Consider the following 13,245-nt stretch of genomic DNA (forward strand, 5'->3'; position numbering starts at 1 on the left):
AAAAAAAACATCCATCTATCCAGCTGAACCAGTTTGTTATTGCACGGTTTAGGGGGTTTGAGGTCTATCATTTGGTTGAGAAGCTGGTTCCACTTTGGATACGTTAGTAGTCTGTGAAATGATGGATGAATACCTGGCCATATCTAGAGGTAGGTAGACATAAAAACATTTATTTACTTCAATAACTTTTTGAAAGCGAACATTGTTTTCGGAGTATTTTTACTACAGTATCTTTGCTCACTTGAGTAACTTCTGTATTCTGAAGTTACTGAACTAACAATCACTGAAAGAAGAACAAACATTTCAACTAAAAATGCATCAGACACATAACTTTTATATAAAGCGACGAGCTATTTCCTGTCTGCTAAGGCTGTAGTGTCATTTAGGGAGCAATAAGATACAATTAATTTCACATATTGTTTGTTTTTCTTGAATTTGTTATTTTACAATTATGTTATTTGTATTGACCTTCATTTGAGTTTTTAAAATATCAGAATTTGCAGATTATTTTTTGAATGGCTGATGAGATCATGTTAGAATATTAAATCAGATGATCTGAGCACTCAGTACATCAAAAGCCTTTTTTTACTTTTTTACTCTTACATCTTTGATAGCTATTTTTTTTTTTTTTTTTTTTTTTTTTTAGTAATAATATGCTAAATTAGTGGTTCTTTTTGGCACTTTATCCATCTTCTAATCTTAAATCACAATTGACAGAAGTAAAGGTTTGAAAACATATTCAGTGTAATGAATCTATATAACGTGTTTGACTTAGCGGATGAATGTACTGAAATAAATATTTTAAAAATATAAAAAATGTTCGAAAGGGTCACTTAATGTTTCGTCCACTGGGGGGCGCTGTAGCTGCTGTCCAGTCAGACGTCATTGCGTAAGCGTCGATTGCCGAGTCATGGAGATCTGTTGTTTAACACCTGGCGCTACAAGGACGAACTGTGTTGGAGCTTTTATCCACTCGGCTGAGCGCAACAATGACAGAAACGCCGCGTAGAAGAAGCTGAAGCTTCAGCTTGATACGGCTGTTTAGTTTTAAAACCGAGGGTGTTAGCGACAACAAACCGGTTAACCTCCCTCCGGACTGCTAATCTCTGATAAGTGATTTGGACGAGCGAGGTAAGGTTCACACATCAACAACAGCGAAACTAAACGTCAAAAGTATTTGCAGAGCTGTTAATTCACGGTTGCTACTCATTTTTCTCAGTACACCGCAGTTTAAATGTGAACTGTTTCCATATTTTCATGTAGGCTACGTTATCATAGAAGAAATGTTGCGCACTTTATGTCTCTCTTTTCTTTGTTTCGAAAGAAAAATGAAACGTATATAGTATAACATTTACCTAAACGCAGCATACTGTGAGTGTCGGCTTTTATTTCTGTTAATTTTATGGCAAAACCCAAACATTATGTATTAGAATTTGAATACAGCATGATAGGGATTTAAAAATAAACATACGTTGGTTAAAACACTGGAGCTGCATTAGATCTTCATCTTGCTTGTGTTCCACTTTTTAATTGAACGACTGAAATAATCAACTACCTATCTCCTGTTGTTGTTTTTTTCCTCTTGCATCCGCTCCACGGCTGCAGTCATGGTGTTCATCGAGAGCTACTGTGAGGGAAACATCTCCATCTCCCACACATGGGTGGATTTAGGCATCGCCCCCTGCTTCCACTTCACCCTCATCTCCACCATCCTGCTCTCCATCTGCTTCTTCCTCGGCACCGTCCACTGCATCTGCTACCAGAAGTATGGCACCTCCATGGAGCCCAAATTCATCCCTCGCTCCCACCTCTACCGCCTCCAGCTGGTCCTCACCATTGTCCTCTTGCTCCAATTCCTGGCCGGGCTGGTGTGGCGAGCGTCCGACGGCAGAGAGCTCCCGGGTTACGTGGTGCTGTACGGCTCCTTCTCCATGGTGGGGTGGTCCTGGGCGTTGGGCGTGCTCTGGGTGGAGAGGCGTAGGGTCCCCCTGATGGACCGGACCAGGGGTCACAGCACCGCCCTCCTGGTGTTCTGGGCCTTTGCTTTCTCTGCTGAGAACCTGGCCTTCGTCTCCTGGTACAGTTCACAGTGGTGGTGGGCGCTGGAGACCAGTCAGCAAGAGGTGAGGCAAAACCTAGAAAAAAAAAAAGACTTTATTTATTTATTTATTTATTATTTTTCTGAATGTCCACAACCTGAAATCTTGTGTAATATCCATGCATTAGTCACAATTGTCACACTTAATCTGGTCATAATAAATCTCTTTTCATTATCAGTCTAACAGGCCAAAGGTTGGATATGTATTTGCTTTGTATGCCACTCCTTTTCAAGGTACAAAACCTGCTTAACATGCAAAGCATTAACAACAAAAGGCACATGGCGAAAGATGTTTCTCTTTTCTGCTGAGTCATGCCTTCAGATTCTCATCTCTACTCTATCAACTGCCTTTTTCCTCCTCCCCCCCTTTTTTTTTAAAGAACAAAGGGAACTATGACTTAGCTTCTCCCATGCTGAGTCATAGTTTGTCAGCTCATAACCAAAGCTGCTTCTCCAATTTGTTGCCTGCTTATCTGTCTACTGTGTAAACACTTGTTTTTATTGAATCTCCTTATAATTAAACAAGAGCTGCAGCTAATTGATTATTCTATTGATTATTCCAATGATTAATCAAGTAAAATTGATCAAATATTAGCTTGTCAATGAATAAGCAGTTTCCCCTGAGGGATCAGTAAAATATATTCTTTTTAAATGTATTTTTTTTAATTACCTCTCTGAGGGTGATGTTCTTTCAGCCAATGGCCTATTTTGAGTCTGTATACTCAGTTAACGATTAATTCCTTCCTTATTTAGATTATTTCAACAATCAGCCAATCACCTTTAATTCCGTTAATCCTTTCAGCCCAAGTAAACATCTTCATCATCCATGTAGTTTAAGGTGTTGTTGACTATTTCAGGTGGAGTTTGCTCTCTGGGTGATCCGCTACGTCTGCACTGGGGTGCTCTTCTTCGTTGGTCTGAAAGCCCCCGGCTTGCCCCGAAAACCCTACATCCTCCTTATAAATGAAGACGAGCGGGACGTGGAAAACAGCAGACAGGTAGGAGAATATGAGCAGCAAAGAAAAAAAAAAAAAAAAGAAAGATATTCAACCTTTTTTTTAAAAATGAAAAAGTTAAGAAAAAAAAATCTTTGTAAGTCCACAGAAGTCTTTTAGGGTAGAGATTGACACTTTTTCCACTATTATTTTTGCAAAACTTGCCGAAGTCCAATGTGTCAGAACTTATGCATGGCCCTTTATTTCATGTTTTTCTTTTTTTTTCTTTTTAGAGCCTGTTGGGAAGACCAGAGGAGAACCAGTCAACCTGGCAAGGGTTCAGGAAGAAGGTCCGTCTGCTGGTGCCCTACATGTGGCCCAAAGGCAACATTGTCCTCCAGGTTCTGGTCCTCTTCTGCTTGGGCCTGCTGGGAGTGGAGAGAGCCATTAATGTCTTTGTACCCATCTACTATAAAAATATTGGTGAGTCAGGCCACGTGTTTTAGGTGTGTGAGATTTGAGCTGGATGAAAATGTTTCTTTGTGACCCTTTTTCACAGTTAATGGATTAACTGATGGCAGCAGCTGGCACACTGTGGCGTCCACAGTGGGCGTGTATGTTGGACTGAAGTTCCTGCAGGGTGGGGGAGCAGGTGAGTGCCACCTCTACTTTTGTAATTGTTTCAAATCTATTGAGATTTCCTGATTCTGTTATGTGTTTTTATGTATCCTGCTCGACCTTTTCTTCAGGTGCCTCCGGGTTCGTCAGCAACATACGCTCGTTCCTCTGGATCCGTGTGCAGCAGTTCACCAATCGGGTGGTGCAGGTCCGCCTGTTCGCCCACCTGCACTCGCTCTCGCTGCGCTGGCATCTGGGCCGCAAAACCGGCGATGTGCTGCGGAGCATCGACCGCGGCACGTCGTCAATCAACAGCCTGCTCAGGTCTGCGTTGGTTCACGTTGTGAAATAAACCAAAACTAACAACAAAAAAACAAACAACTAAAATAAATCTTTTTGGGGTTTTTTCACAGCTACATTGTGTTTAGCATCTTTCCAACCATCGCTGATATTGTGATTTCCATCATCTACTTCGTCACTAACTTTAACGCCTGGTTCGGCCTGATCGTCTTCATCTGCATGACCTTATACCTCAGTAAGTGCTGCATGTTGAAGCGTAACCACGACAATGAAATGTGCCTACCAAGTCTGAAATTAAAGTATTTGCCCCTTAAATTTGATAACTGCTCCTGCCAGTTGTAGCTCACTCTTCATAGCAGATTTGTTTTAATTCAGCCACATTGGAATTTTATTTTTAGATCAGAGCATGTTGTGTTGCTTTTTGAGATCTTTTTCCCTGCTTCGTATTGTCAGACAGATTCTAATTAATGATTTTTTTTTTGTATATTTACTCAGATTGTGTTTGATTAAAAATCTGGTTTGACGATCTGAAATCTTTATAGTGAGGCAGAAAAGCAGAAACTTGAAATCCATAAGGGGAACAAATACTTTTTTTACAGCTCTGCATCTCCACAGAAATCCTAAAGAATGCTTAGGATGACTTTAATTATTTATGTCTTCTAGCGCTGACCATCATCATCACTGAGTGGAGAACCAAGTACAGACGGGCCATGAATCTGGAGGACAACGCTGCCAAGTCCAAAGCCGTGGACTCATTGTTGAACTTTGAAACGGTATAATCAAATGAATGCTGATATCGGTCGATTATGATACAAAACAAAATGAAACAAATGTTTGTGTGCCTTAAAATCCCCTGAGTCAAGTTTGTTCTTCTTAATAGGTAAAATACTACAACGCAGAGAACTACGAGGTCGGCCGGTTTGAAGACGCCATCTTGAAGTATCAGGTATGTCCGAGGTAGTGACGGCTTTTTCTAAGCAGTGTGATGAAATTAGTTTCTTTGAAAAGTTTTGTTTTACTTTGACAGGAGTCAAAATAGTCTTGTTCAGTCCTGTGGGACGGAATGTTTTTCTTCTGTCAAGATCACTATCAATGCTAATCTTCACAGCCTGTGCATGCAAACGTTAGTGTATTTTATTGGGATTTTATGTGATGGACACCAAGTAGGGCTTATTTATGGGTAAGTGGAAAATAATCCAGGATTTTTGTACATTTTTTACAGACCTAAATCTGTAATCACAATAAAACACAATAAAGTTTGCGGTTGTAATGGGACCAGAGGGTTTTGGTTTAATAGTTACACTAGACACAAAAGTTTGGTATTTGAAGCTGCCGTGTTTTTAGAATTACACGCAAACCCAGACGAAGTATCCACCTGGGATTCAGGAGAATGATTATCCGTTCTCATAACATCGACTATTTTAATCATGTCATATCTGCTCCTGTTTTAGGCCTCAGAGTGGAAGACTCAGGCGTCCCTCGCCTTACTCAATCAAACCCAGAACATCATCATCGGATCTGGACTGCTGGCCGGCTCTCTACTCTGTGCCTATTTTGTTACAGAGGGGAAATTTCAGGTGCTGACTTGGTTTATTCTCGCCATATTCTGATGTATTTCTCTTCTTATTGTGACAATGGCCGCCTTCTGATTGTAGGTGGGAGATTTTGTTCTCTTCGGTACATACATCATCCAGCTTTACACCCCTCTCAACTGGTTTGGAACCTACTACAGGTAAAAATGAGGCTCCACTGGCCTTAGATATGTCCTTCTGAAACTGTTGTAAAATACTTTTTTGCCATTTTTTCCCTGCAGAATGATCCAAAATTCCTTCATCGACATGGAAAGCATGTTCAAGCTGTTTGAGGAAGACGAGGAGGTATGTTTGGACCCGCAGAGCATTCGGATCGGTGGCGTAGCGTTTCTTCTAAATGCTCTGCATGTTTTCTGCAGGTGAAAGACGAAGTTAATGCTGGAAGTTTGCAGTTCAAACTGGGAAGAGTGGAGTTTGACAGTGTCCACTTTAGCTACACCAATGGGTTTGTTCACATTTGCTTTCATTTTAGTGTAAAGTTGCGCACAACGTCTAAAAATACTAAAGGATTTTGATCATTTTTACAGAAAGGAAATTCTCAGGGATGTGTCCTTCACCGTTCTTCCAGGACAGACTGTTGCACTGGTATGGTGAATTTAAATAGGGAGTTTCTCATTATTAATATATTTCATGTGCTCTCTTATGATTTCTTATTTTTGCTCTCTTTTTAAGGTTGGACCATCAGGATCTGGGAAAAGCACCATCATTCGCCTGCTTTTCCGCTTTTATAATGTTCAGGGAGGCTGCATTCGCATTGATGGCCAGGATATCTCAAAAGTAAGAGCCTAGAATGACATCAGAATTCTTCAAAATTTTATCCTATTTTTAAGGGCAAATATAATAAATTTCACAGCTTTTCATCTCAGCTTTTGCATGAATAAAATGTAAATTTATTCATGCAGATTCTTACATTTGCACAAGTAAAACTCAAAAAATAAAATATGCAGAAAGTTTGAGCGAGGAGCACTGCCGAAAGCTGACCAACCGCAGTAAAGTTACGCATGTAAGGCAAAACCTGGGCATCAAAATATTCCACAGTGTCAAATCTTGACAGAAGTGTGAGCAAGCCCACCAGCTTGAATTTGAATTCATTTGAATTTGTGGCCTGACAGGGAGTCTGTGCTTTAATTTAACTTCAGTTCATGACTACACACCTCAGTTAAAATTGCCTGGTGTTTCCTCAGGTGAAGCAAACATCTCTCCGGGCGCACATCGGTGTGGTTCCTCAGGATACGGTGCTTTTCAATGACACAATCAGGGAAAACATTCGCTACGGTCGCATCACTGCATCCGACCGCGAGGTGGAGGAAGCAGCCATAGCTGCGGACATACATGATAAAATCATGGCTTTCCCTGAAGGTAACCCGTTGAGCTTGCAGGTTACAATTCCTCCACTTTTTTCTTCTTTGCTTTATGAGTAATTTGACAAAAAAATAAATAAATTTTTTCCTACTTGTTTTCACCATGTCGTGGTATTTGCAGGCTATGACACGCAGGTGGGTGAGAGAGGTCTGAAGCTGAGTGGAGGTGAGAAGCAGAGGGTTGCTATTGCCAGAACAATCCTGAAGGCACCTCAGATCATCCTGCTGGATGAGGTATCAGAGCAAAGTTATACTAAAATAACCTTAAAATAAAATTCCAGAAGAAGTCTGTAGTTTTATAACAGAGTTTCTCTTTAGGCAACATCTGCTCTGGACACGCAGACAGAGCGCAACATCCAGGCATCTCTGGCCAAAGTCTGCACCAATCGCACAACCGTCGTCGTAGCGCACAGGTAAGAGGAAAACGCAGAAATCAGAGTTTGACTTGTGTATGTTTCACGTCTGGATACAGATAGGGAAATGAAAAAGTATTGCTAAAAGTTCCATTCATCCATCCATTTTTCAATCAGTCTAATTTTATTTTTCTCACAAATGCTCTACCTTACTTTAAACACAAAAAAAACAGGTTGTCCACCATCATTGGAGCGGATCAGATCCTGGTGATCAGTGAGGGTCGGATCGCTGAACGAGGACGGTAGGTTTCTCCCCTGATGCTGTCGCCAACGTGGAGCAAATTTCTCTGAATCGGAATTAAATGTCAACCCGTTCTGGTTCCAAGGCATGACGAATTGCTGTCCAAAGGAGGTTTATATGCTGACATGTGGCTGAAGCAGCAGCAGGCCCACGACTCGGATTCCTCCTCAGATACCGAAGCAAAAGATCGCAAGTCTGAGAAACTACAGCCACCATCCACCTCTTCAGCCCACCAAGGGCATTGAATGTATTTATTGCTTGAGACATCAAAGTGTGTTTTTTGTACTTGTCAGAGTTGATACTTTATGTAAAAGTCATACTGAGAACACTGAGCGACGTGGTGATGTTATTTATTTTAGGAAATGCTCGTGCAATGTCAGGTCAGGTAGAAAAGGGAAGGTGCCTTTAAAGAACTACTACTATCAAATGTATGGAAATACACACTCATGCTAAAGCTGATATGACTTTATATCGACATACCAGGGCAAAAGGTCAAAATATTAGGGGGGAAAAAAAGCACTTCTACTTGTCAGGTTTTTATTTGTCTTTTTGTTCTTATATTTTGCATTTACTTTATGTTGTTTCCCCTCAACCCCCAGGCTCTTCTAACAAGCCATCCATTTTTCAACTCTAAAATATAAAAATATAAGAAAATAAATTACAAAACCTTTCAGTTTAATCAAGAAATGAATAACTCGGTGCGACTGTAATGAATGGGAATGGGTTGAAGTACAAGCTGTCAGAAATTTTCTTTTACATGTCAACATATACAACTTTACTTAAGGTAAAACTTTTTAAATGTACAGTTCAAACAGTTTAGCATAGTGGGATGTGACAATCCTCATAATGGTTTACAGAAAAGGTCATGCATGACTACTGCTGTACCAACCATTTCACACCATCAGGATAAACACCAACACAACCATTAGTTCTCAGTATGAAATGTAAACATACACTTTGTGCTGAGCCGTCTTATTTCAACTCTTTTTCTTTTTTTTTCTCTATCTTCTGACTTGTGCATCTGAAAATGTATACTTGGTTCTGTGGAAATTATAGAAGTGTTTGCCTTGTTATTATAAACAATAAAAATCTATTTTTCACAAGCTCTGGGCTCTAAATGAAAAACATGCATTTCCTTTAGATTTTCATGAGAATGTATTGCCTTAAATAATTACTGATGGTGAAGGATTTTAAGCACGAAGTTTGTTATGGGTGTCGGCCATTGAAATAAAAAATAGTTTCTGAACATCTCTTTATAAAATGAACTCAAATTTGTTCAAACATAACTTTAAAATTAAAATATGTAACCACAGAGGTCAGAAAGTATTTTGGTAAAAGTAGGTCATACCTAGTTAAATGATATTTTATGTCTAACGGGGAGCAAAAACAATGATAAATGTGAAGGATGTGGAGAAAACAAAATTGAGAAGAATGGTTGGAAGGACATGACAGGAATGGAGGAAACATAGTGGATGTTTACAGATTAAGGAAATCATTATTTATCTTCAGAATACAAAGTTAAAAAATAGAATTTAATAGATGTAAAGTAATGTTGCCATACACTCATTTACAGTAGGTGGCGGTATGCACCTTAAAATTGCTTTCGATCCGCCATTAATGATAGGAAGAAGAAGTAGTATTTTGGTACGTTCTGGGTTCCGTACTCTTATGCTCGCAGCGCCCCCTGCCGTCGATACGCCTCAATTTGCCTGAAACTAAACCAAACACAACACCAGTTCAGTCGTCACTGGCTGTCTTTCTGTTAGGGCGTGTTTTCAAGCCAAGTTAAGCTTGGCAGGGAGGAGGCGCCAGGCCGAGCAGACTTTATTTCTCCTCCAAATTTAACCTACTGATGTGTAATTTACAGTAACTATGGATTTCGACGCGTTATTTAATGAAAACACGTTTCAGTTTTCGGACTTCCAGGAGTTCACGGTATGTCAATTAGATAGAGTCATGCTAGCAGATGCTAAGCTTGTTAGCTTGCCGATGTCAGTGACATATAACGCGGATTGCCTTATATGGCAGGAGAGAAAATTGCTATACCGCTATTCAACTAGTTTGAACTCAAATTTAAAACGAATTATTACTATAAAATTTTAAACAACATGCTATAATCTTGTAACTCTGGTGTTTCTTGTCGGGTAATAGGTGTTTATTAGCTGTTAGCCTAGCACGCTAACTAGCGTCAGAGTCTGGGTTGTGGTTAATTGTTGTTACAGATGGCTTCCTCTACACTGCTGCGGTGTAAAAGGAACATATATTTTCTAAATCATTAGCTTTGTCAGAGAATGTCGACTTTAAGCTGTTTTTGTGCTTTTTAAGGAATGATTTTTGTCATGTTGCGTTGCATTGAATAAAACGTTATAGCTCATGCTATTATTGCAGTTTCTTCCTGGACACCAAAAACTGAGGGAGCGAGTGAGAAAAAGACTGTATTATGGCCTGGACAAAGATGTTTCACTAGATGCCCTTTCTTGCCCTGTTACAGGTCAGTATTTTTGTCTTAGCATCCGACATACTTACATGAGGCTTGCTAAATTTCATATTTTTACCTACAATGAGTTTTTAACCTTCCCCAGAAAACCTAGACTTTGAAAACTACATCTGGATTAACTAATACCAAAAACGACTCATCTGAAAACTATTTATTTTCTAACATTATTATAACGTTAGGTTTATTGTGTTGTGCTATTTTGCAATTGCACGTTGGTTTATGTTATTAGTGGCCATCATATTGACTTTGTGCTTCCAGATATTGCTGTTGAAATTTTCCAAAAGTCTGCCCCGAGCCCAATCCGAAAGCTCCAGAAGAAGTATGCTGCTCATGTTGCAAGGTTAGTTCTTTCCATAATATCACTTGTTTCTAAGTATTACAGTTTGCTGTCTTTTTGTATTAAAACACATTTCTCTCTTGGCTTAGGGAGGCTTGCATCTCTCCGTGTGCCATGATGCTGGCTTTGGTTTACGTAGAAAGACTCCGACACAGAAACCCTGAGTACCTGCAAAAGATCTCCTCATCTGACCTTTTCCTGATCTCGATGGTATGCACTTCGAAGGCTTGGGGGGGGGGGGGGGTCATGTGTCGTTATAAATATAAAGTAGCATTATTAATAGCATGTGTGGGAATTTTAAGGCAATTTTAAATGTTCTCTCTGATTGTTTTCCAGATGGTTGCCAGCAAATACCTCTATGATGAAGGTGAGGAAGAGGAGGTTTTCAATGACGAGTGGGGAGCAGCTGGGAAACTGGACGTCCAAACGATCAACAACCTGGAGATGAGTTTCTTGAAGGCCATTGTAAGTGAGACTCCGTGTGCGTGTGTGTGTGTGTGTGTGTTCATGTTTTTCTGTATGTATGATTTATCTTGACTTGTGTTTTTATTCCCCAGGAGTGGAGCCTCTTCACAGAGCCAAAGGATGTCTTTGATATACTCTGCCACCTGGAAACAAGGTGTGTACATTTTAATCTAAAAATGTTAAAAATATATATATATGTTTGTCATCCTCAGTAAGTAAAGTTAATATCAGTTTAGGTTGTAATTTATTGTGAATTTTTTTGGAATGTTTTACTTCTTGTTGAGCCATAAGTAAAGATGGCAGAAGCATGAATTCTTTACAGTTTTTGGGGGTGGCTGTCGTTTGCAGCATTGCGGAGAAGCAAGGAATGAGACGTGGCTGGTTCACCTACACTGACCTGTGTGTGCTGCTGGATCACTCCGCGTGGAGTCACGCCCTCGCTGCCGTCTATCAGCACTTTCTAAAGGTTAGAAACCTGTTTAGCAGTGAACAGTGGAGTCAAAACAGAAGAGGCTTTTAATGCAAAGAGAGTACATTTATATTTCCCATTTGTGTTTTTAGGTGTCCTGTATGCTCAGCCTGGTGTATCTGACCGGTGTAGCCGCTCTTATTGCTGGCAGTGCTGTTGTGCACCAGCTCAGTCTGTGCAGAGGCGACCAATCCGCGCTTCCTTCACCAAACAAAATTGGCCTCCTCCAGACCCCCAGTCTCAGCCCAGAAGCAGCCACGCCGGCCCACCGCCCGCCTTGTTGTGTTCTGACCAATAAGTCGCTGAACGGTCAAACCACTTCGCTTGAAATCAACCAGCAACGCAGGCAGAACAATTCCCCGTTGGGTTCTGCAAAAAACTCTGTTTTGTGTCTCTGGAGTTCTCTGCTGGCCTCTGTGAGCCGTGGGCATCCTGTCCAAAATCCCGACGCAGAATCTCCCCGAGCCTGGCCGTCTTCCTCCTTCGACTGTTCCGGCTGTCTTCCAAACCTTCCTCATCTTCAGTGTGTACTTCGAAACACCTCGGCCCTCCCTTGCCACGGTCCTGTCAAACCCTATCCTCAGTCGACGTGGCTTTCCTCCAGCCTGATGGGAGCCGCAGGATCAAGTCTGGACTCACACTTTGGGGCGTTTCCAACTATAGATCTGTTGCCGTGCCGACCGGAGGCTCTGCTCGTCCCCGGCTAGAGAGGCGTCACCTGTTGTCATGCTGGGAACATCCCTGGAAACCGTAAAAGCTTTTGTTTTCACGACTCACCACTGTCTTCTTGTTAAGAACGCAGACGCAAAGTGGCACTTTTTATTTTTACTGAGGCGCTCTTAAGGGTGACAAATCTGCTTTTTCATATTGGGATGAACACGATTTCTTCTGAATGTCTTGACTTATACATGATAAAAAAAACAAAACCTATCTACAAGAAAGCTTTCCAGCGAGCGCTTCTTTTACTAGCTTTAACCAGCAGAGGCTATTTGCTAAGTTTCCACTTTGCCCATGCGTACTCTGTGTTACCATTTGTTTGTTCTTCTATCAGTTTGGGTCAGATTGGTTGCAAGCACTGATTTGTTTTGTTCAGAGTAAGTAGTCGGGGTTCGGTACCTGCAGAGGGAAGTGTCAAAAAGTGGAAGTAGACTACTGAGTGGGAGCTTTCTCTGCATATCCAAATGCACCTGTCACTTGTTTCATTGAGATTAAAGACATGCTGTTTTCTCTACAATATTTAGCGTTTCCTTCTCTTATGCACCATATTTCATGTTGGTAATAATCCCTGCTGAAGGTCGGCGGTGAAGATTTGGCCTCTATGGGTTTTGTAGCAGGTTTCTTGCCTCTGTGTCCAACACGTTAAGAAGGCTAACTGAAGTGTTGTTGTTTTGTTTTTTTTATGCAATCTGGAATTTGCACATTTTCCTGAAACACACCACTTGTTTTCATTATCTTATTGCTGCTTTGTTTCCATTTAAACACCATAGAAGAAGAAAAACATATTTTTTATGTGCAATTAAGCAAGGAATGGGGGGGGATACATTCAAGGTTTGGATTTGATACATTTTGGAGCAGAAAAACATTTAATTTTGTAAATGGTGTAAAGAAAAAAAAAAGATGAACCCATAATTAATAAATGCTTTTATAAAGAGTTTGTTTTTGCTTGTTTGCATTTATTTGAATTTGAACTCTTAACTTTTTATCTCTAAATATTCTAGCGTTTATTATATTAGAGCAGTGTATTCGTAACGACTTAAAGTTGTCATCAGAGCTGATGAGATAAAGTGAGTAATCCAGTAGTCCTACTGGTGCAGTAAGGTGGAGGAGCTGTGACGTGTAATGCTGTGGGCTTGATTCTCTTCCTGGGAACCTTGTTACAGTGCCAGAATAATTGAAAGTTAAACAGTGCGATCTCAGTT

At 40.5% G+C, this 13,245-nt stretch overlaps 2 protein-coding genes across 2 annotated transcripts; both read left to right on the plus strand.

The window, feature by feature from the left end:
- Nucleotides 1–7,890, plus strand: abcb6a (ATP-binding cassette, sub-family B (MDR/TAP), member 6a). The gene is made up of 20 exons (XM_044109326.1): nt 1–149; nt 1,606–2,123; nt 2,956–3,096; nt 3,327–3,516; nt 3,593–3,685; nt 3,783–3,975; nt 4,065–4,186; nt 4,615–4,724; nt 4,832–4,897; nt 5,403–5,528; nt 5,607–5,683; nt 5,765–5,828; nt 5,903–5,988; nt 6,071–6,128; nt 6,216–6,320; nt 6,728–6,902; nt 7,026–7,138; nt 7,223–7,317; nt 7,491–7,559; nt 7,644–7,890. The coding sequence occupies exons 1-20, from the start codon at nt 119–121 to the stop codon at nt 7,801–7,803; spliced, it is 2,592 nt and encodes an 863-aa protein (XP_043965261.1). The 5' UTR covers nt 1–118; the 3' UTR covers nt 7,804–7,890.
- A 1,391-nt stretch (nt 7,891–9,281) lies between these two features.
- On the plus strand, nt 9,282–12,977 carry cnppd1 (cyclin Pas1/PHO80 domain containing 1). Its single transcript, XM_044109327.1, has 8 exons — nt 9,282–9,493; nt 9,947–10,049; nt 10,314–10,395; nt 10,482–10,602; nt 10,729–10,857; nt 10,950–11,011; nt 11,206–11,323; nt 11,419–12,977. Exons 1-8 carry the CDS (start codon nt 9,431–9,433, stop codon nt 12,031–12,033), a joined length of 1,293 nt encoding a protein of 430 aa, XP_043965262.1. The 5' UTR covers nt 9,282–9,430; the 3' UTR covers nt 12,034–12,977.
- Nucleotides 12,978–13,245: the final 268 nt, after the last annotated feature.

This window comes from Gambusia affinis, linkage group LG24 (genome assembly GCF_019740435.1).
Source record: "Gambusia affinis linkage group LG24, SWU_Gaff_1.0, whole genome shotgun sequence".
NCBI lineage: Eukaryota > Metazoa > Chordata > Actinopteri > Cyprinodontiformes > Poeciliidae > Gambusia > Gambusia affinis.

Excerpts from the sequence above, each read along its gene's own strand:
- abcb6a (XM_044109326.1), top strand. The coding sequence starts at position 119 with ATGATGGATGAATACCTGGCCATATCTAGAG. Across the intron at positions 3,976-4,064 it reads TCAATCAACAGCCTGCTCAG|CTACATTGTGTTTAGCATCT; the intron begins GTCTGCGTTGGT and ends GTTTTTTCACAG. Across the intron at positions 7,139-7,222 it reads AGATCATCCTGCTGGATGAG|GCAACATCTGCTCTGGACAC; the intron begins GTATCAGAGCAA and ends GTTTCTCTTTAG.
- cnppd1 (XM_044109327.1), top strand. The coding sequence starts at position 9,431 with ATGGATTTCGACGCGTTATTTAATGAAAACACGTTTCAGTTTTCGGAC. Across the intron at positions 10,396-10,481 it reads TATGCTGCTCATGTTGCAAG|GGAGGCTTGCATCTCTCCGT; the intron begins GTTAGTTCTTTC and ends CTCTTGGCTTAG. Across the intron at positions 10,858-10,949 it reads TGAGTTTCTTGAAGGCCATT|GAGTGGAGCCTCTTCACAGA; the intron begins GTAAGTGAGACT and ends TTTATTCCCCAG.